Source organism: Euleptes europaea, chromosome 17 (genome assembly GCF_029931775.1).
Source record: "Euleptes europaea isolate rEulEur1 chromosome 17, rEulEur1.hap1, whole genome shotgun sequence".
Lineage (NCBI taxonomy): Eukaryota > Metazoa > Chordata > Lepidosauria > Squamata > Sphaerodactylidae > Euleptes > Euleptes europaea.
The window spans coordinates 22,489,167-22,512,421 of NC_079328.1; the positions used below are offsets into that span (position 1 = coordinate 22,489,167).

General features: G+C 48.4%; 1 protein-coding gene across 1 annotated transcript in view; it reads right to left on the reverse strand.

Moving 5' to 3' along the window:
- Positions 1-1,864: 1,864 nt before the first annotated feature.
- SF3B3 (splicing factor 3b subunit 3) overlaps positions 1,865-23,255 on the reverse strand; it is a 37,918-nt gene continuing 16,527 nt past the window's right edge. Inside the window, exons 11-25 of the mRNA XM_056862666.1 lie at positions 21,892-22,043; positions 18,215-18,370; positions 17,586-17,741; positions 15,900-16,043; positions 15,185-15,307; positions 13,749-13,903; positions 10,996-11,170; positions 9,647-9,852; positions 8,589-8,745; positions 7,072-7,197; positions 6,064-6,276; positions 5,701-5,799; positions 5,005-5,148; positions 3,876-3,980; positions 1,865-2,102 (exon numbers count right to left, since the gene is read on the reverse strand). Of these exons, the coding sequence (XP_056718644.1) occupies positions 1,962-2,102; positions 3,876-3,980; positions 5,005-5,148; positions 5,701-5,799; positions 6,064-6,276; positions 7,072-7,197; positions 8,589-8,745; positions 9,647-9,852; positions 10,996-11,170; positions 13,749-13,903; positions 15,185-15,307; positions 15,900-16,043; positions 17,586-17,741; positions 18,215-18,370; positions 21,892-22,043 (2,252 nt within the window). The 3' untranslated portion in view covers positions 1,865-1,961. The remainder of the gene's footprint in view (positions 2,103-3,875; positions 3,981-5,004; positions 5,149-5,700; positions 5,800-6,063; positions 6,277-7,071; positions 7,198-8,588; positions 8,746-9,646; positions 9,853-10,995; positions 11,171-13,748; positions 13,904-15,184; positions 15,308-15,899; positions 16,044-17,585; positions 17,742-18,214; positions 18,371-21,891; positions 22,044-23,255) is intronic.

Sequence of the window (23,255 nt, forward strand, 5' to 3'; positions counted from 1 at the left end):
GAGTTGTTTGTGACTTGGCATTCCTGCAGTTTATAGGAGCTGCAAACTTGACATTCTATGCTTGATTTTAGCCAAAAAGAACGCCAAGAAGCTATAGTCTTTCTGTACAGGGGGAAGCTAACTTGAGGGTCAGGTGTAACAAGAACAAAATAGTTACCTAATCAGTTTTATTTGGGTTTGTGAGCAGCACCAAAAATCAGGATTTCTTATTTTTTTTAACCCAGTGCTTCCTCAGTGAGTGCTAGCTTTATTCCCCCACACCCTAGCAAGCAAGCAGCACTATGCTAGAAATCCAAGTTAGTAAAAAACCCAGGCTTCATGTTTTGAGGTGTGGAACCAAAACTATGACCTTCCATTGTGAGGCTAAGAAGAAGAGTTGGTTTTTATATGCCAACTTTCTCTACCACTTAAGGAAGAATCAAACCGGCTTACAATCACCTTCCCTTCCCCACAACATACACCCTGTGAGGTAGGTGAGGCTGAGAGAATGTGACTTGCCCAAGGTCACCCAGCTGGTTTAGTGTGTAGGAGTGGGGAAACAAATCCAGTTCACCAGATTAGCCTCCACCGCTCATGAGGAGTGGGAAATCAAACCCGGTTCTCCAGATCACCACTCCAAACCACTGCTCTTAACCGCTACACCAGATGCAAATAGAAATTTCCAACAGCAAGCCAGCAGGCTTGGCGGGGTGTGCGTGTGTGCTTCAGCAGCTGTACTATCTCACATTGGAGACTATTTTTTCACACAGTGGGCACACCCTCATTCTCACAGAGCAAACAAAGTGGCTCTCTCATATCTCCTACCATGTCCAGCGCCCCTCAAGGTTTCTGTAAGCAATGCTGTTCCTGCATGGTGGAAATCTGCTCACTTAAGCATATTTGAACTACAATCAAGCTCCCAACTACCCAGTGAAAGAACCAATAGCCTTAAAGCCAGGCCTGCCTGTTCTGATGGGGGGGGGGGGAGGCAAGGCTTCTTAGTATGTGGGAGGAGATCATGGCCTTTTTTTGCTGCCTTTTGGGTCTCCCAGGGAAATGTTTGGGGCAGGTGCACTTCCTTGTGTAAGCAGAGTTTGCATAAATAGCGGGTTGGGAGTCACGCACTGTTAGGGCAGGTACAGTCCAGGAGTTTTGCTATTGCAAGCATGTACTGTCCCCATTGATCCACACCAAGAGATTTCATTTTGCTCTGACACCAAGCTTACCTGTCTGCAGATCTGGCACCTCTCCCTAGTTGACTTACTCCCAAGTGCCTTTTTTTTTTTTTTTGCACCCAACCCTTTCCGAGGGGGGAGCCCAGCTTTAGAAAGGCAGATACCCCCCCTTCTCGTTCCAGGGAAAGAATCAGGTAGAAGGCTCACATGAAAGTATGTAATGCGACAAGTTAATCAACAAGACTTTTAATTAAGGGGCCACAGTCTTTATGAAAAAAGTCTAAACCTGGCTCACGTAAGCCGTCTCTTCGGCAAGCGCTTAAAGTTGTACGAAACTCTATTTACAGACATGCACGGCTCAAACAGCATGAGAGTGAAGACTACAAGGTTTCCCAGATACTGGCCACAGGAGCAGGACAACAGAGACCAACTCTAGCCTGGCATCCCTCCCCATGCCCCACAATACTCCTCCACAATTTATATGGGGGGGCTCACTTTGACAAAGGGGAACGAGGGCATTGCCCAGGGCTACAAAGGCAGGTGGCATATGCAGCAAATCAATTGTCTGCAGAAGTGGGGGGGCATCTGGAATACTCTTGAGAGGGGTTCCTGTGACCTCTTGGGAGAGCCCAAACCCACACCTAGAACGGCATGTACAAAATATGCTTACGACAAGCTGGGACCTGGGCTCCCGGAAACCCAAAACAGAACAATCCAGCCAGAGTGGGAGGGTGGAGGTGGGAATGGCGTTCTCCACTGTGCATCTTTGGAACAGAGTCCTAGCCAAGTCCCAGAACAGACTCCTGCTTAGAAAGCATAGCGGGTGCGGATGTCCTCCAGCTTCTTGGAGACCTCGGGCGGGGTCCTGTCCAGCTCTTCAGCCACGTTCTTCTGCTTGTTGGGTTCCATGGAGTTGAACTGCTCACACAGATCCCCGTCAATGACATTCTAGTGGGAGGAAGAAGGTGGCCATTTTAGAATCAGTCTGTCCCATAGGCAAGGGATTAAATACTCTGGGCAAAAAGCATCAGGGCAAGTTATTTGTACATCGCAAAAGCTGAGCGACGCAAAGGAAGGACAAAAAGCCACTTCGCTGTAGCCAACATTAAGAAAAGCAAGCTCCTGTACACTAATTCTATGTGCTCGACTCTTTTAAAGAAAGTTTGTTATAAATAAATAAAATTTTATTTGCAACTAGTATGCCAGGTAAAACAGAAACTGACCATACAGAATAGATGTTTACAACCAAGGCCAACAAAATTAGGAAACACCTGATTTTACATTTCCACAGATTAAGGATGTATTAAGGCGACGTAGCTTCATTGCCACTGCACAACATATTGCAACCTGGGTGTGGTGATTGGCGAGCTGTCTCCCAGCAGAAACCTTTTGGTCCATTCACCCTCCTCACCAGAGCCCATTTCCCTAATCAAAGGGTCAATAACATTGAAGCAGGCTGACTTGTAGAGTGGACATCTAAAAAATACATGCTCAATGGTTTCCATAGTTAAAGAAAAAAAAAAAATCCTAGCATCCACCCAAGCTATTGGAATGAGACTATGGAATCCAAACAGGCAAGGCGGGGGGAGACACTGAAGTGGCAGAATTCACTTCAGAACCAGGAGTCTTGAATCCATCGTCACGTCCACAGCCACCAAATTCCAAACAAAACATAATTTACGCAAAATCTCTTGATCAGTTAAATCACAATTAGCCAAGAGCACGTGCACAGTCTTACTTAGCATGACGACAGCAGGCAACTTACATGGTCCGGTTACTCACTGGGGGAGAAGCCAGGGGCCCCCGGTTTGCCTTCACAGCTGCCCTTCCTGCATGTGCAGGCAGTCTTCAAGAGGAACGCTTTCTTGCACACACAAAATGTCCACACTTACAGGTACTCACCATTGCTAGCCCAAGGAAAAGGGGCTGAAAGGAGGGGCTCCTGCCTCATGTAAGACAGGGCTCAGGCCCTGTCTTGGCACCCACTGGAATAACACGAAGCTGCTGTCTACTGACTAGCTTTGTCTGCTCTGACAGTGGCTCCCAAGGGCCTCCAATAGAGAAAGGCTATTCCCATCACCCCACTACCTGAGCCTTTAAAGTTGGAGATGCCAGCAACTGAAGCCAGCCCCAGAAGGTTGGACCAGGTTGTAATTAGATCAAGAGTTTCCATCTAGACATTAGGAAGAACTTTTTAACAGAGCGATTTCTTGGTGGAACAGGCTTCCTCGGGAGGTGGCAAGCTCTCCTTCCCTTGAAGATTTTAAGCAGAGGCTAGATGGCCATCTGTCAGCAATGCTGATTCTATGACCTTAGGCAGATCATGAGAGAGAGGGCATCTTGGTCATCTTCTGGGCATGGAGTAGGGGTTCCTTGGGGAGGGGGGGAGGTAGTTGTGAATTACCTGCATTGTGCAGGGGGTTGGACTAGATGACCCTGGTGGCCCATCCAACTTTATGATTCTAAAGCAGATGTTCACTACTGGCTCTCGACCCATTTATATCAGGACAGACCACTGGCACATCAAGGGTCAATACTTTCTGGCAGTGGCTCTCCTGCGTCCCGGGATCCCTTTCTAACTGAAAATGATAGCAATTCAATATGGAACCCTCTGCACGCAGATGCTCAAGCAGGGAGCCATGGCCCCTTCAATTTGCCAGGCGCGACCACAGGGGAGGGCAGCCCCCCCCCCCCAGCTGATCAGTTCAGACCCTGGCCTACCTTTACAGGGAAATAATAGGAGCGGAAGCTGAGGTGGTCCCGTCCGCAGAGAGGAGGGTGCTCGGAACGGAGATGCATCTCAACGTGCTGGAAGAAGTCATGATCCTGAAGAAAGAAAAGACCAACAATGAGGGAACACTTTTATAAGAAATCACAGAGGCATAACAGAGCTCAGGAGGAAAGAACATGCTCAGTTCCACCCTCGTATCCTGCTGTTCAGCTCTGGTTCTCTTCCTGCACAGAAGGAAGGCTTTAGGAAAGCTGGTAATAGATTTTTCTGCAGGAAAAATATTCGTTCGAGAGTTTGAAATACTTGTTTAAAAATTGAGCAACTCCTGTTCTCTGAAAAATTGTACTTATTTTGTTGCCCTTTTACAGAAATATAAATAGCACAACAATTGCTCTCAAATCAGATTAGAAAAGGACTTTCTGAAGGTCATCTCTGAAGCAGTGAAAAACTTTGCACGTGCAACATAAAAGCAAGAAAGCCTTAACATTTTAGCATGACAAAAAAAAAACTGGTATTTAGTTAACTTTTTATGTATGCAGTTTGCATCATCCACATCAAGAAAATAAGAAAACATCAGGGGCCCTGCTCTGATGGACGTTTTGAGTAATATGGGAACCCAAAATTCAGGGACCAATCTGGCAGAAGATTTTGTAACCATCACTAGATAACAAGTTCCAGGTCAGCCTGGAGAGTTGACAGATACACCGAAGTGACCCCCCCCCCCCCGCAGTAATAGACAAAAAGCATTTGAAAATGTGAGCTACTGTATGAAGGAACTGGGAACTTCAGGGGCTTTACGTGGGCCAGTCAAATCCGGTACAGTCTACAGCACCACTGAGGTCTGTTCCAAACTGCTGTTGACACAACAATTCTATTTAGTGTGGGTGGAGTTGGCTGCCACTTATGTCAACAAAAGCTGCCAGGATCAAATTCGGCATATGGAAGAGCCACAACAGGCAGGCCAGGCGGTCCAAACACAGCCTCCCTGGGGAGGTGGAATAAAATTGAACCAAAACCAGAAGCGCCAGAAAGCAAAGCTGAGCAGCCAGCAGATGCCTCCCCGGGGCTCGAGTCTTTCAACCGAGCAGGATGCTGCACAATCCCAGCCCACGTTCTTACTTCATGTGATGTGAATGGGACCAGAATGCCAATGCCACCGGACAAGGTGGTGTAGACGAGTGATTCGGAGCCCCCTGGGATCAGCGTGGTCTTCTGCAGAGACAGCACTGTTTCTCCGACATGGTAGTTCATAATCACCTCTGCCTGGAAGTCAGACCAGGAGAACCTTAATAGACAGTTCAAGCTCACATGAACACATAAAGCTGCCTTATACTGAATTAGACCCTGGGTCCATCAAAGTCAGTATTGTCTACTCAGACCAGCAGTGGCTCTCCAGGGTCTCAGGCAGAGGTCTTTCACATCACCTACTTGCCTAGTCCATTTAACTGGAGATGCCAGGGATTGAACCTGGGACCTTCTGCATGCCAAGCAGATGCTCTACCACTGAGCCAAGGCCCCTTCCATAAAGAAGCCCCCTCGCCACCCCAGATGCATGTGCTCCTTTAACAGGAGCAAGAGCAGTCAGGAAATCAGTTCTTGGCAGCAGGGGAGCACTTTCATTCTCAGAAGGCTTTCCCTGGCTACAGCCAAGGCAAAGCCCCACAGAGATTGCTGCTGCAATCCTTTTAAATGGACCATGCATTTTAATGTGTTTTTTTAATTGACGATTGCATTTTTATACATAGCAAAAAAAAAAAAAGCATTTCTCTATCAATACTCATCAACAACCCACCCAAGAACTGGCCCAATAGTCACCTTCTGTGAGGCTCCGTTGAGGAGCCCTCGGTCCCACAAAGCCTTGTTGCCAGTTGGATCTTCATCTACCTCATCGTTCGTGTTGGGAGGCAGCCTCACCTACATTGGGGGACAAACCAAAATGAAGCCCACAGCAAGAACGGTGAGGAGGTGGTAGGAGTGCACTCAGAATTGCTCAAACCAACGGAAGGTGCCGTGAAAGCAGGCCTCAGTCTAATGGAAGCCAAGATATTGCCGGCTCACAGCTGGGCAACAACAAAGGGTTGGCCTTTCTGCAGCATCCCAGCTTCTCGCACCAGGCATTCCATGGAAATGAAGAGTGCAAGAGGAGCCTTTCCTGTCTGGCCTCAAAGCAAGACTCACCACGCAAATGTTGCCGAATTTGTCGGCTCCGGCCACGGTGTCATAGTCCAGGAGGCTGGCAGTAGTGACCCAACGTGGGTGGGTGTCGTCTGCAAAGATGATGAGCTGGTTCTCGTTCCTCTTGTAGCGCACCCAGATAAAGCTCTCCTGGACGTCTGAGACAATCACCCGGTGCCCGATGGTCTGGATCCCACTGATGTAGTTGGCAATGTGCTGGTTAAAAGGAAAGAAAGCCAGACTCTTAAATAATGAGCAGGAAGGGGCCTCCTCCATCACCAGAGCCTGCTGAATGCACTTACTGCTCAAGGAGTCTCCATTCCATTCCTGACACCCCACCATACAGAGGGTTCCCAAACAACTTTGCTATCTAGGCTCCATTAAGGCTAGCACTTGCAGCAGTGCAGACAGCAAAGAAATTACTGCTGTAGGTAGCATGTGGTATCTCTGGGGCCCCTTTCTACATATGCCCCCACCCCACCCCTGGGCCCTCCTAGGTCTGGGATTGGCTCAAATTCCGCAAGCTACATTCTGAAGTTTTGAGGAGGGTCAACAACAGAGTGAGAAAACCTCTCTCTCTTTCTGCTCTGGGATCAGGAAGCTGCAATGGAAGTTCTTGGACCCAACCATCATTTGGCTCCCTCCTTCCACACCCCATGTTCTGGGCACAGAATGGCTCCAAACAATGCACTGCTTCAGCGGTCCCTTCAGCACTGGAGATTAGCATATGCCCTGTCTTGCAGAGCAAGTGGGAGGTGTAACCCAGTGTTAGAAGGATACCTTCCTCCACTGATGGAGAAAGGAAAGCATCTGCTGCAGACACCCACACTACTTGGCAGACAAAAGTAACTAACATGCAAAGAGATCTGACAGGTAGACACAGCATTGGACCTCGAAGCGGCCCCCCTTCTTCCCCCAACTTCCCATGCTGTTTCAAACCAAAGTGTGCCAAAAAAGCAACACAGCTGACCTGCCCCTCGCGGTCCTCAATTCAAGGACCAACGCCAATACCTTGTTTTCACACTTTCGGAGAAGCTTCTTCTTGCCCAAGTCATAGACACGCAACAGCTTTCCCACACCGATCAGCACTCTGCCTTGGAATGGGGCAATAGCCGCTGGTACCTCCTCCACTGGGGTCTGAACAGGAGAAATCGGAATTAGACGAGCTAAGCCAGAAGCATGTAAATGGCCACTGCAAAACCAACCCAAAGTTTTTGACAGCCAACTCCCTCCTACGACAACAGGCAGGAAAAGCCCCTCAGAGCACTAGCAAGGGACGAACAGCCCATCAGCACATTGTAGGAGCCTCCCCGGTTGCGTTCTGAGAGATCCCTCAAGTCTGAACCCTGACGGTGCTACTGGAGAAGATGAACACAACAGGCTGTCCTATCTGCTCCCAATGGATGAGGGAGAAAGCTCCTAGTCAAGCTCCCAACAGAGTCCCAGTTCTCAACACTTGCCTCCCAGCAGACAGAGAGCTGATCACCCAAGGTCTGGACAGAGACAAGAAGGCTAGATTCAGATCATGCAGCCAACTCAAGAACTTCCATATGAGCTGCCTTCTACATAGTCAGACCATTGGTCCTTCTGCTTAAGAGGTGGAACGCTGCAGCCTCAAGCACAGACAGATCTTCCCCAACACCTCCTTAAGGTCCTTTAGCCAAAAATGCTGAAGATTAAGCCTGAGACCTCCTCCACTTAAAGTACAGGTAGAGTATCCCTTATCCGAATATCCTATATCCAGACTGATCCAAAAACCTGACCCTTTGAGACGGCATGCAGGCAGATCCGTGCTGCCTGCTTTCAATGTTTCCTCTCATCTAAAAAAATAAAATACAGTATACACTGCATCATGGGTGGAGACTGAAAGCCTGTTAGTTTGTTGTTGCTCTTGTTTAACAGCTGATACAGGAATTCTGGTGAGTTAGTTACATCTTTGCTTTCAGTGTGCACAAAATTATTTAAAAGACTGTTTAAAATTACATCCAGGCTATGTGTATAAAGTGTATAATAAAACAAATGAATTTGGGTCCCATCCCCAAGATCTCATTATGTATCTGCAAAAATTCCAAAATATTCCAATATACGGAAAGATCTGAAATACGGACCACTTCTGGTCCCAAGCAGTCCAGATAAGGGATACTCAACTGTACATGCTCTATCACTAAGCCATAAACATACACATCCAATGATTTCCTCTACACACCAACATAAGCCGTTGTGCTCAGCTATCCCATCAGGCCCCCAGTGACATTCCCAGGGTTTCTCAAAGTGGCTGCAAGCACCAACGAGACCTCATCTCCCAGCAGCTTTCATTTCAGACTTGCAAACCTTGCTCCGAATCTCTGGTCTGACAGACAATGCCTCTTAGCCAGCAGAAACACCACGCTACAGACCCGGACTAGGTGAAAGCAACATGTGGCACAGAAAAGGTAGGACTCCGCCCCTTCTGCAGCTTCAAAGGGAGGCTGACTGCTATTCTCACTAGCACCGTTCCCACCCACCCCCAGCCTCCATCGGGCACTCGCCTTGTGCAGGAATTCCAGCTTCTCTCCGCCATTCACCAGTTTGTAGGTGTAGACAAACCCTCCGGCAACTGAGCGGGGATTCAGGATCAGGTCCTTGGCCACTCCCACCAGGACATGCCAGTCATCAGCAGTGTTGGAGAATCGACACACAGCCACACTGAGGATGAGATAATCAAGAGCGTGACTAGAAAAGTGATGGAATGGATCTGCCTCTCCCAGGAAATCCTGGCAAAGGATGCTTTGGAAGAGAAGGAGAGGATCTCTGGAAAGCCAGAGTAGTTTGCATGAGACAGAATCGCCATTGTTAAACACCATCAGCATACAGGTGCACAGATTATCCAATTTTATGTTGTGGGCAAACCCTGTCAAGTGTTCCCAAGTGGCCAAAAATATGCAGTTTGCTCTTTTTAACAGACACTGCTATTGTCTGACAGCAATATCAGGAATGATTCTGTGACTGGTGCATTTACAAGGCATACTTAGATGAGTAAGGCACCTGGCAGCCTTGGAGGTTACACTCATCACTCAGCAAAAGTGTTGAGATAGACTGCGATAAATCATGGTCTTGTGGATTATAAATTAGACACACACACACACAAGGTTCAAGACACACTGCTTTCTTTCAGTAAATATAGAGGTTTACTATATCAAAAGAGGATAAACTTGGAATGTAAATTAATAACTCATGTCTACAATTCGTTTCCTAAACGCTTGCCTGCACGTGGCTAACAGGCTCTAAGGCTTAAAACACAGTAAAGAATATAGTTAACATTATCTACTCGAATAAGTGAAAAGAAGTCTCTTAACCAAAACGGCAGTTCAACTGAAGCGTCTAGGATCGCACCAGAACATCGCATGACCAATAGCTCTTGATCTGACCAATCAACACTTGCCAAGTGGCTAGCGCCATCCCCCTGAGTCAATGTAAACGAACAAAAACATTTAACTCTTTTTGTAATTCTGGCAGAGACAAAACTCGTAAACTAATTCCCAACAAAAAGGGACAAGAGCGGCATTCCAAGAGGAACTTAACTTCAGCGGTGTGGGCTCCTCCTTACCTAAAGGCAGCTTCGTTCTGCTCCAGCTGGACTAGATCCAAAGTGTTGCCCTGGATGGGGTTCATCACCCTGATGACCGATGCCCACTGCCCGTTTCCTGCCTTTGGGGCACCAAAGATGGACTCTGGAAGGTTCTCGTTCAGAAAAGCTGCGGCCATCTCGGCAGCAAGTTCCCTCTCATCTTCACCCGCGGCTTCTACCATTTCCTGTGAAATGGAGGAATCAAACATGCACACGTGACATTCAAATTATAGCAAGCAAATCACCACTTTTTATAATACTGTTAGGGAAAGAGTCAGAAGTGCAGTCTGAGCAAACACCAAATCAATCTGTGCACTGGCAGAAAAGAGACATTTTGTCCAGAAAGAAGGAGCAGGGTAGAATGCTAGAGATTCCTTTGAATGAGTCCTGAGACTGCAGATGGAAAGAATACAGTGCATAATTCTGAATGCAGAATGGATATTCAGAATTGGCCCTACAGAAGGAGCCAACGCATTCAGCCAGCTACATGAGGCTGTCTACACACACCTTCTTGCATCGTGCCATAACCTCCCATCACAGCACTCTTACATTAAGAAGATTCATCGCCCACGGTGTGACCCTGGTTCACTCCAACAGCGCACAATCTGCCAGACGGGGAATTTAAAAGGCAGCAACAACGTGCTCACCAGGTCACTGCTGATCAGAAGGAATCTCCTCCTGGCAACCTTCGTTTGTGGCCAAGTCAGGAAGGTAGGGATGTCTTGTGTCTTCAGAGACCCTCTCTCTCTCATTCAAAAAGGCGCTCCCCAGTGCTTCCCAGACCAGTGTGAGGCAAGAGGATGAGCCTTCTCTCAAGGGAAAGACAGTTCAATCACCTGGTGCAGGGCTGCAAGACAGTGCTTCCTAGCCAGGTGAGTGAGCAAACCCCGAGGGAGATCAACTTCTCACCTCACACTGGGCTTCTAAAGCCTCTCCTGAGCCAATACAAAGCAAATCTTCCAGGAAAGTGTAATCGTCCACAACCTGCACTAAGCTATGACTGGAAGTACTCCAAAGAAGACATTAACAATTTGGCAATGAGTGCTCCTCATCAAGGTTACCAACGATGTATCCAGAGGCCGTTCCCACCACAAGATCTTAAGGGCCTCTAGTTTTTCCACGGGTCTTGCGGAGCCGGCTAACATGTAAGCCATGAGTGCTAAGTGGCCTTTGCCATCCTTTGCAAGAGGAGCCAGCAGCAACATTGGAGAAGATTTGGGTCCCCCTGGGCACCTTGCAGCCCACCAACAGAATGCCAAAGCAGAAAGAGCCCTGGGCCTCAGCAACTGGTGCTCCCTCCTGCTGGTGTGCAGGAATGTTCCCATTACCTCAGCCATCTGCTGCTTCCGCTGGGCTTTCGTGGCCTCAGTATAGGCGTTGTGGTCAGTCTCAATGATGATCAAGTTGTTGCTCTCGGGGTGAATGACGAACTTCCTGGGCGTGTACTGCAAGGGGAAGGCCACCTGGTTGAAGACCGCTCCCAGCTTCTCTAATGCCAAAATTCTACAGGATAAAAAATGAGGTCAGAATTTAGCAGAGGGACTCATACCATTGCTTCCTTGATGCTGTGCTGCTTTCCAGCCACTGGTCTATACAATCTAGCTGTAATATACTGACACTATACAAACCATTATGCATAAAAAGCACATTAAATACAAAATTTAGAAGTCCCTTCCAGGGAAAACTGAGTGTGCCATCCCTAACTGGGACTGCTCAGCTATACAAGTGACAAGCTTAAGGAAATTAGCATGGCTCTGAACTTTTGAGGTGAGTGGCAGAGCTAACTCCCCAGGATACTTTCCTCCACTGAAGGAGAACTACCTTGTTTGTGTTCCAGACTTGAGGACACACATTAGGACATCATCAGACCAGCCCCAAAAGGGGCTGAAAATGCAAAGAAGAATCCCTCTCTGGGGCCTTTATGTAAAATGCAATATTCAGTATCCAACCATACCCAAGAACACATAGAGCAGCGCTGAATTAACAGAATATAGGGTATCTGCCATTAACATGAGACAGCGACAATGCATGGTTATGTACATCTTCAGTGTCCTCCTAAAAAGGGCAACACCTTTAAAAAAAACTCTAGTACACTTGCCAAAGGTCATCTTTAAAACAAAAACTGTATTTTAAAAAACTCCATTAGAGACATACTACCGAAGCAAAAATTGAGAGGACACAGAACCAGTCACAAGTTTCAGATAACTTTGGATGAAAACATTTATCATAAACATTTTAACTATACCTGGATTCTTGACTAAACCATACCAAGGTTGCACAATTTTTTTAAAACTCCCTAGAGCCTAGGACCTAGCCCAGCCTCCAACAACCTATAAAAAGTACCTTTCAAAGGCAGCCTTGCAGTTGCTGCTAATAATAAGCCAAGTGTATCTCCCAGCTGCAAATGGGGGGAGAGCCCAACCTCCTCTTCAGAACAACCACCGGAATACCTGGAAGCAGGGCTAATATGGCTCCTGGGAACTGTTTGTGTAAGTCTTCAACATCTTGAAACCTTCCACCACCACCCTACGACTTCTACTCCATTCAGTATTTATGCCAGACCCTTCCCCCTAAAGATATCGACTACTGGACCCAGTAACATACCCCCAACTCTCTTCTGGGTCTAGAACAAATTGAATATGAGCTGTTAGGAACACTTAACTACTATCAGTTTAATAGAAAGAGCAATTGACCAGATGTTCATTGGCTGAGAGGGATTCTGAGAGATTTAAAATCTTAACCCAGGGGTGTCGAACTCAATTGTTATGAGGGCCAGATATGACATAAATATCACTTGGTCAGGCCGGGCATGCCTCGCCAGCCCAGATCAGGGGTGTGTGGCTGCCTCGGCTGGTGAGAAAGCAGCAGGTTCAACAGCGCTGATCAGGACTGGGAGGTGGCTGCCTCGGCTGCCTCACGGGCCAGATAAGAGCTCTCAAGGGGCCTGATCCGGACCCCGGGCCATATGTTTGACACCCCTGCCTTAACCTATCCTATTGAAAAACCATTAACCAACCAGCAATGAAATCTTGGACACTCATCCAAAACCACTATTTCAGTTTGAGAAGTTGTTAATGGGAAAAAACTGAGAAGGGGAATGATGTCTTTGTGAGCCAACCAGAATAACAAAGTCGCACCCCTCTCAAAGGCATGCATATAAAATAGCAGGCAGTTTACAGTTCTGAACAGAACTGAAGGGGGGGAGGGAGATGAGCCAGGATACTTTGATTGTATCACAATGTTACAAAGAAGCAGCCTTGAAGACACAGCAGTCTGTCTCCTGTTTTATCTGAGAAATCGTATCTGAGTTGTCCACCTGAGCCAGCAGACCTGAAGTGGAAAGGGACCAAAAGGCTGGGGTAGGCGGGACATCCATCTACCAGCTGTAGCCTTCCCATCATCATCACCAAGTAACCAACACCAGCTCACTGATAGGCAGTCAACTCTTTTGCTCATTGCTTTCTATCAAGGAAATGGCAGTCAACATGAGACAGGACTTTTTCTACCAAGCAACAGAACTCTATCCTCCTCCTGCAACTGAGTGCACAAGTCTTATTTCCTAATGCTTGGTATTTTACAGGCGTACGTCCACTTTACAAGGCCCAGCCAATACCTGCAGATGCCAGGCAGCCCCGATGTGATATTTAAAACCAATGCCCACTGTACTCGGGAAATAAAACCAGTTGGCTAGGGTGAGGGGCCAGGAAATTATGGGTGCTGTTTGAAAAACATTTTATATCTATACAGGAAAAACAGTGAAGTCATTCAAACTTTCACCAGCCATGCCCGGCCATCAGTGGCAAGTAAAAAGTCCCTTCTGAGTAACCAGGTGCATCATGAATACCACACCAGGGCAGTTCTAGGTTTGTTGCAGCAGCTGCATCGGCAGGTCTCTTCAAAGGAGGCCAGAGATCAAACCAGCTGCACACCGTGGAGGATTCTGACATGACCACAAGCAGATCTTTTTAAATGCAAAGTCCTCTGCTTCAACAGGAGTTGGGAACAGACAGTAGGTTTATGCTGGTCCCAGTTACTCTTTCCATTCCCCGCTCCTCCCCTCGAGTTTTCCTCCAGTACGTACCTCAGTGTGTTTGTGGAGATGGCCACAATGCCCTCTGGACACTGCTCGGAGGCAAAGCCAGAAGCATACTCCAACGTCTCATATGACAGAGGGGTTAAGTGGAAGCGGGACTGGTAGGAATAACTCAGCCATGACCGACTTGACATGGCCAGCACCTAAACCAGGAGGACAGAGAGCAAATTCAGCTGGAAATGAGGGGCAAGCCATCTCACCCAAACGTTGCGGGGCTCTGCTCATTAAGTAAGAAAGAGCTCTGCACAAAGAGTTCAGGCAGTCCAGCACAGCTGAAAAGCAAAGACTCTACATGACCTTGGCAGTCCGCCAACACACTTCCAAAATCAGGGGCTGCAGAAGCCAAAAGGAGCACAAAAGTTTCTGGATGACCTTCAAGCAATCTATTCCAGCCAGTTTTCCAAGGATCGGCCCTACTACTTTATTACCAAATGCTTCCAGAGTGAAAACCTGACCTGACACAACGAAGTCAGCAGAGCAGTGCTCATTAACCGCCAACAAGGACAGAAGAAGAAAAAGTCTGCCAGGTTAGCTGTGCTCCTTGCTTCCGTCATCTTCTTGGAACCAACTTTGCTGGATCTATTCTAGTTGCCCAAGCTCATGGGTAACTTTAGCATCACGTGGGTTTAAAAGCTGGGATATCCCTAGATCATCTTCGACCTCAGCCATGAACTCAATGATGCTCAGTCACAGCCCACGCATTATTAGGATCAGACTTCTTACAGAGTTGGTTATCCCAGAAATCCTCACACCATCTGGAGTGCTTTGAGCATTCAGGAAAATTAGTGCATAAATCTCAAACTGTATGACAGCCAAAAAATTTAGAATCTGTTCAGGTCACAGAACAGAGACAGGATATTGAGAGCTTAGGAACACAGAAACAGTATACAATGCAAGGAAACTGGGACACAGGACTTGCAACGACAAATGGGACATAGGACTTGCACCGATGAACAGGAAAAAGCATCACCCTGACTAGCTCTAGCATGTTTTGCAAAAATCAGATACACCCACAGACAAAATCTGCCACACATGCCCAAGTTTCTCCCTCCATAGCAGTTTCAGAATTAAATGGCTCCTCTGCATGCTCCAGTCAATTACACTTACATTCAAGAGCACCCCTACATAACTGAGCCACAGGAGGAACTTCCTCCTCGTTGTATATTAACAGTACACAGAAGCAGGTTGAGAGGCTGCCTCTTCTCCCTCCACTACCACAACTAGCAGATTTCTTCTGTATGCCCCAGAGGCAAATAAAATACTTAATTGTAAGCAAATGTATCCAACTTCACCATCAGGCCAACAGACACAGGCATTTGCAAAAGTCCTGCCTCTCAAATTACTAGCTTGTCCTCCCCTTTCATATTTTCTCCTGGCCAAGAAACCAAACTCCACTCTTGCCCCATCTTTCCCTCCTCACTCACCGCTTCTTGTCCTTGCATGCGGACCCGGAAGAGCTTCACAGGGCGAGAGCCAAGATACCTGGTTCTTGTGTCGGAAAGATCTCCAGTGACTGGATCGAGGACAGTTCGCAGCAGTACACCATTCTGGATTGGGAAGGCAGAAAAACAGCGAGAGAAAAGAAGGAAAAGCAGCGAGAGAGAAAAAAGAGAGAAAAAGGAAGGTGATGTGAATTCATGACTTGTACTTTGCTAATATCTCTGCACTTCCCAATTCGAGCACAGCATCCTTTCCAGCTTCTATTTCAGCATCACCAAATACACTCAGAGTAAGGCGTGCTTTGTTCTTTTTTACAAACTCAGAAAGGAGGCATGGAGCTACTTACATTTATGCTACGAGACATCTAGCGCCCATGCATCAAGCCCTCACTGTAAAGATCAGCCCTGCTTTTTGTGGAATCTGAGACCACCTTAAAGTAGAAGGAACTTATACCACTCACTTCCCCCAGGAATTCAAAGCAACAGGGATGGGCAGGGAGAGAAAGAGAAGAAAACAGAATAGAGAAAAGGCTAGATGTTTACTTGGGTGGAAGAGAGGTTTCTGGAGTTCGGGGTATGGAGGAGAAAAAGTCATATGTCAAGGACTCCAGTGTTGACCCATGCAGTAAGTATTTAGCAACAGTTCCTTCTATTTAGACAGGAACGATTTCCAGGGAGAACCAGGCTGCCAACTCCTCACCTGCAAGCCAATGTTCAGGTACAAGAAGCCAATGGAGCCCCTCTCCCCCAGCTCATCCTGCTTCTCAGCTCCACCCATCTCAACAATACACAGTGATTCTGGCTGGGCAGGAAGGGCTTGCATACTCAAAGGCTGCAGGCAGTCCTGTGGAAGAAAGAAGACGACACTGCATCACCCTTAGCAACACAGATGGAAAGACCAGCTCCTCAGGATGCATTTGTTCTGCTTGAGACTACAGGAGAGAAAACGCATGTGTGAAAGTTTCCCTTGTGTGAAAAAAATTCCCCATACATTCAGCCAGTATTTAGGGAGAAGGGGAAGCCAGAACCTCACACCCGAGGTACTAACACTTGCATATGGGGAAGCACGTGATCTCTCACTCTTCAGCCTGATATGATCAAAACAGATACACTATGCACTGAAGGGTTGAGTATCTGTCCCTTAGAGCAGTGCATCTCAGCCTTTCATATATAGCATCCCACCAATCACTCTATCAAACCACCTGGGTCCCATCATGATAGAAACAAAAATCCCACTTGTTCCAAGGACATTTATACACTTACAGGCATACATTTACATTCAGTTAAAATTAATAGGTGTCTTGCTAAATATTAACATTTACTTCTGAGTTTATAAACCCAGACTTAGTCAACAGTGGTGACGCAATGCAGAGTTCCAGCTACAGGAGCACGGGGCACACTAGACAACTTCTCCATCCTCACTAGAGTTACACCATCAGTTGAGAACCACTGCCTTAGAGCACTCAGGGGGGAACAGCATTCTGTCTAAGAAGAAATCTTCAAAAGAATTATTTATCTACTGCAAAAAGCACTGACATCTTTTAGGCTGATGGTGTGTATTTAAAGCAGTTTTCTACACTAGATGGGCCAAGCCTTTGTATCTTGGACCCACCAGGCGTTCTTTAACCATTTTCACTCCCCAGCTGACCCAGCTCATATTCAAAAGCCAGTTTTAGGAAGTTCTTGATTTCAACATTAATTAGGCAAACAGCCTATCTCTGATGACAGTAGCCAACAGTCCTGAGAAACGAATATGTATTTGCTGAGCAGCTTTACACTGAACCTACAAGGAGCACAAAAGAAAGCATCCTTCTTGTCCCCATTAGTGCCTGCATTGTAAGAACAGCACCAAGAGGCAAAGTTAGTTGCAGAACCCCAGAGAGAAGTACCAGAACTTACACAGTGTTACAGCTTTTGGCTGCCCTGATTACTGTGAATAAACCTATCACCTGGTTTAATGTTCCTTAAGCTGGAAACTTCCTTTACTCTTTTCAAGTGTCTCAGCCTTCAGCTAGCAGGAGAGTGACAAACAGCAGTTGCATTCTGCATTTTCAGTGAGCATGTGCAAGTGAGCTTGGAGTTACAAGCAGACTGGGAGGGCTGCAGGGGCAATGGACTCTTTGGAAATCTGAGGCAGGATTAGCAGTTCGGCTGCCTGCTTTAGGAGCTTGCTGGCTTCCAAAATGTTGTTAATAAACCAGTGTTTATATTTATAAACCAGTGTATTTTAAAGATCCCAGAAGTCTACCTCTCTGTCAACTGGAAGAAAACATCTTATACCGATAGCAACCTAGAATTTCCAGACACTCCGTAACAAATTTTTACTACAAGCAGCCACGAAGAACAAGATACACATACACAAAAATACGGCTGAGCGGGCACTTACTGAGGGGTCAAGTGAAATGATGCGGACAGTATTGTCTACCAGCCCAACAGCAAGGAAACGGGAGCGCTGCTCTCCAGGGGGAACATTGGCCAAGCTCATGCACACCACATCAGCTGACATCTCCTTCCTTTCCGTGTATTCATTCAGCTGCCCTGACTGGAGTGGAAAGACACACATTTTGATACATCGATTTCATGCAGCGCCCATTATTTCAAGACAGACCTCTGAGTTAATTACAAGGAACTGAGAACACCTCAGTTGCTCCAATTGGGAGAAGAAACAAAAGAGTTCATGGGGCATTCCTAAAAACCACTAGCAAGTTTACTGTAGTATGAGGTTTCCCTGGACACGGCCCTACACCAGCAGATGAAGTTAGTTAAGCCTTTTTATAAAAGCATGCCAATTTTAGACTGCTCTCTCCAACATATTTTTACTTCTCATTCTTTTTAACAGAGCTCTTTATAGATTTGAGCAATTCAAAAGGTAACAGACAGCATCTGATTAAAATACATCCCAAGAACTACTTTGTGCCAAACTCGACTGCAACAACATACAACATGTCTGAAGTACCGTTCTGCCTGCCACAACAGAGGACAGATCACATAGCCAGACAATATTAGATCATGTACCGGGTCCATCTCAAAGTAGACGAGCTCTCCTCCCGTCAGCGCGATCACCACTTGTCTCTGGTTCACAGCACATTTGACAATAGTTTTCTTGCCTGGCGTTTTCCACTCATTAACTCTTTTATCTGCCCTGATATGCCGGATGCCATCAGGATAAACCTGAAGGGAGAAAAACAGGGACCCGTTAGCAGTCAGATCCTTGGCCACCTTCTACCGTATATACTTGAGTATAAGCCGAGTTTTTTAGCCATGATTTTTGGCTTTAAAAAACTCACCTCGGCTTATACTCGGGTCAATACGGTAATTCGCCTGCCGGGCCCTCTCCCAGCGCGCTCCCGCCGGCCAGCTGATGGGCGGACTATCCCGCCTTCTCCCCCCCCCACCTCACCCGATCACGCTTTCTGCGAGTCGGCGGTTTCTCCCCCCCCACCCCCCACCCAATCACGCCCTCTGCGCGGTGGCGGCTTCTTCCCACCCCACACCCCACCCGATCGCGCCTTTTGCGCGATCGTGATTTTGTGTGATTGTGCCTTATCGCGCCTTTTGCACGGCGGTGGTGGTTTCTTTACCCCGCACCCCACCCCGCCTTCTGCTGGGCGGCGGCGGTTTATTCCCCTCGCACCTCCCCCACCTCCCCCGGGCCAGTCCTCCCGCAGCTAATCTGAGGGGCCTCCTGCGCACAGGGAGGGGGCCGCCACCTGCCTGCGCGCCTTCCCTGCAGGCCAGGAGCAGCCTGCGGGGCCTCCTGTGCGCCACCGCCACCTGCGTGCCTGGAGCCTGGTCAGGTAAGCCTGCGGGGGGGAGGGGGTGCATTTCCACCTCGGCTTATACGTGGGTGCCTAATTTTCCCTCCTTTTTGGGGTGAAATTAGGCACCTCGGCTTATACTCGGGTCGGCTTATACCCGAGTATATACGGTAATTATTATGTCAACAATACAAATAGAAGTTACTAGGCTCCATCTGAGATACAATATAGACCAGTGATCATGGGAAATGCCCAACAGCCCATTCCTTCTAAATAGTTGAGAGCTACATGGGAAAAAGCTCACACAGCCCCCAAGAGCAGGGGTTAGCACCACCTCCCAGGTTAAAGTTCTAGATCAGTGATGGCGAACCTTTTAGAGACCGAGTGCCCAAACTGCAACCCAAAACCCACTTATTTATCGCCGAGTGCCAATGCGGCAATTTAACCTGAATAGTGAGGTTTTAGTTTAGAACGGGTGGGGAACCTTTTTTCTGCCAAGGGCTATTTGCATATTTATAACATCGTTCGGGGGCCATAACGGGCGTAGATCTCCTGGTGTGTGTGTGTGGAGGGAAGCTAGGGTTGCCAGGTCCTCTTCACCACTGGCGGGAGGTTTTGGGGGTGGAGCCTGAGGAGGGCGGGGTTTGGGAAGGAAGACTGCACAGCTATAGAGCCCAATGGCCAAAATGGCCATTTTCTCCAGGGGAACTGATCTCTGTTGGCTGGAGATCAGTTGTAATAGCAGAAGATCTCCAGCCACCACCTGGAGGTTGGCAACCCTAGGGAAGGCTATGAAGAAGGCTTGGAGGGTGCCTCTGCTCCCCCAGGTCTTCCCCCTCCTCCCAGGTGGGAGGGCAGCCAGCGGTGGGCCCAGGCAACCGAGGTGCCAGGGGGGCGCAGCTTGCAGCCTGCAGTTGATCTGCAGGGAAGGAAAAAAGGAAAGAAAGGAAAGAAGGAAGGAAGGAAGGACAGAAAGAATGAAGGACAGAAAGAAGGAAGGAAGCAGGGAAAGAAGGAAGGAAAGAAGGAAAGGAAGGAAAGAAGGAAGGAAAGAAAGGGAAGAAGGAAAGAAAGGGAAGAAGGGAAGAAAGAAGGACAGAAAGAAGGAAGGAAGGAAGGAAGGACAGAAAGAAGCAAGGAAAGAAGGAAGTAAAGAATGAAGGAGAGAAAGAAGGAAGCAGGGAAAGAAGGAGAGAGAGAGAGAGAGAGAGAGAAAGAAAGAAAAAGAAAGAAAAAAGGAGAGAAAAAATAGAGAAAGAGAGGGGGGAAAGAGACAGAAAAAGAGGAAAGAATAGGAGTGACAGAAAAAGGAAGAAAAGACAGAAAAGCCTTCACACACACACACACACACAGCCGGCTCCCTGCGACCGGGCTTCAGCCTTCCCACCTCCCCCCCCCCCAAATCCACAAAAGTCCTCCACCTGATCGGCTCCCACGCGCATGCTCCACCCCCGGAAGGGAGCGACTGGCTTTTTCCTCTTCTTCCCCCTCCCTCCCTGGCAGGTGAGAGAGGTTTCAACTGCTGTGCCGCGTGGCATGCAGGGACGCTTCGCCTTCCCGGCTTGGGGAAGCGTCTTCCTCCCTCCCTCCTCTTGCCGATGGCGAGCGGGGGTTTAAAGGGGCCGCAGCGTTCCTGCATGCTGCGGCTTCAGAGAGGGCTGTGCTGCGCTGCGTTTCTCTGGCAGCTGCAACAGAGCCCAGGCTGGGCCAGGAGCCTCTGGGAGGAGGAGTAAGAAGGCAGCGCTGCAAGGGCGAAGTAGTGCGCGGCTGCTTGGGCGCAAGTCCCGCCGGCTGCCACCGCAGCACGCCCCCCCCTGCACGGGCCGCTCCCGCTCCCCGGCGCCGTTTTGCATGCCGCTCGGCTGGGCTGTGCGCTGGACAGAACCGGGGCGGTGGCTCCTCTTGGCCGAGCGGGGGAGGCGCCGCAGGTGGCGGCGCGGCCTCCGGGGGCCTTTTGCAGCGGGCAGGCGGGCCTGGCCTCCCTTGCAAGGAGCTGTGTCCCTGCAGCCCCCGGACTGCTACGGGTCGATGAAGCCGGGGCTCCGTCCGGGGCAGGAGTTGGGGGGGGCAGGCCGCGTACCCTGGGGGTCCCTGAGGGCAACCGCTCCCGGCTCGCCCGCTGTTCCCCACCCCCGTCCTGAAGCGCCTCCCATTCCGACCTCGGGCGTGAGGAGCCAATCCGGAGTCGCTGCGGACTGCCCGTGGCGCGGGGCCAGGCAAAGCCGTGCCTCGACCCCTCGCCTCCAGCCCGGGAAGGGAAGGGGAAGGAAGGCTGCTTCCCGGGGGCTGAGTGGAGGCGGCCGGGCGCGTGCCGGCAGAGGGCTACACGTGCCAGAGGCGGCACGCGTGCCATAGGTTCGCCATCACGGTTCTAGATGGTTCCAAAACTAGCTTAGGACAAGCTGCATATGTGGGACTAGACAAAAAGAACCAGGGAAATCTTACTTTCAAGGGGTCACCAGCAGTCACCCATGCTTCACCCTAGGGACCAGCTTTAGGCCTTTGCTACATCTGCAAGATGGGTGCCGGGCATTCACACAAGCCTCCTTCCTTCATTTTCACGCAAAGCAAGCAACTAGAATCACAACCCACAAAAGCCACCCTCTTGCTGATCAAACCTTTGCCTCCACAACCTGCCTACCTCAAGGTCGCATATGTGTCCCTTCAACGTTTCCCTCTAGCATGCTTGCAGGTCACTCTTCTTACAGTTTTATGTGTGCGGTATTTTTAAAGACAGAATGAGGCAAGGGAGAAGGAGTGAAATAATCATCTAGTCGGGGGAAAGATGACATCACCATAGCCAAATCACATGACACTTGAGAGGGTAAACACATTTTCATTTGATGAACTGAGGTAACAGTAAGGCCCTGAAAGGCAGGCAGTGAAAGGGGGGGAGAGATGGAGAAGGTACAAAGGGATAAGATGCACCCTTACTTGCACCAAAGCATCGTCCCCCAACAGTGAGCAGGACAAGGTAGGTGTGGTGCCCAGGAATCCAGAGTCAGTCACTTCCTCTACAGTTTCTCCAATAGAAAGCACCAGGGTGGCATTGACGAAGGACACGATGATATAAGCATCAAACTCATCTAATTGGAGAAAGGGGGGGAGAAAAGAGCACAGTCATCAATATTAAGGGCTCAAGAAAAATGGTGTGTTAAGAAAATACGGCCAAACATTCTTCAACCGCCGCAACACGTGTCCTCCCATTAACACCTCTATGCAGAAGTTCATAACAAAGGTTAAAAAAAAATCAAACAGGCTGAAAGCAACTGTCTGGATACTGTGCGTTCTCCAAATCCCAAAATAGGGCAGCCCATACTAATCCCTGTGCTGAGGAAGCAGGTCTTGCCCTAGCTCCAAGCCAGACCCACAGACCCTCCTGACCCAAATCCCCCAGGCTGCCTGCACAACTTGTGGCTCTGTGCAACCCATCAACCACTCCCAGCAATAAAAACTTGTCTGGAGTCTACTGTAGTTTCTGGCAGGGCATGCTTTCTGTGGAAAAGGGCCATATCTAAATTTTGAAGCTCATGCCACATATTCTGCAGCTAACAAGATCAGGTTGTTATGCAAGTGGCATAAGATGATAAACCAAGACACTCAGAAGTGAGCAGTGGTGGAATATGAGACATCTGATCTTGTCTCTGTTTATACAGTGACCCCATTCCAAAACATCCAGACGAGGATACAACTGGAGTGAAAAGACAGTTCCTACCCTTACCCACATTACTATGTATGTTTCCCCTTCTAGTTCAATGGATGCTGCAGATGAGAGAAAAGGAAGGCCCCCAAAGAAGCAAAACAGAAAGCTTTGAATATCTCAACAGCAGAATTCATTTTTCTCTCACTTCCCGTGAAGCAAAAACCCAATTGCAGATGAAAATTAATTATGCAGTCATTCAAAAATATACTAAAAATTTGCATTAGTTCTAGGAACTGTAACTCAACACAAGCACCTGGCCTGCTATTCAGCTTCTTATAGGGCACAGGCTTAATCCTGCACATACCCAACAGCCTTCCCGCATTTGCCTGGGAGCTCAGCCAGTTTGGCCCAGCTGCAGCTGGCAGCTCTTTAAAGGAGCTAACATACTATCAGTACCTTAACATTCCATCAAGGGACAGAAATAATTTGAGGCAAGGGTCAGTGTTAACTAAATCCCTGAATCAAGGCTTTATTTTGGAGATGGGATGTTCAGAGCAAGCATTTGAATACAAAAAATATATGTCATGAACCTCCACATTGGTCTTTTGTTCACTTGTGTAGTGAGTGTGAGTAGCTGAAAATGGCGGCCCCATCA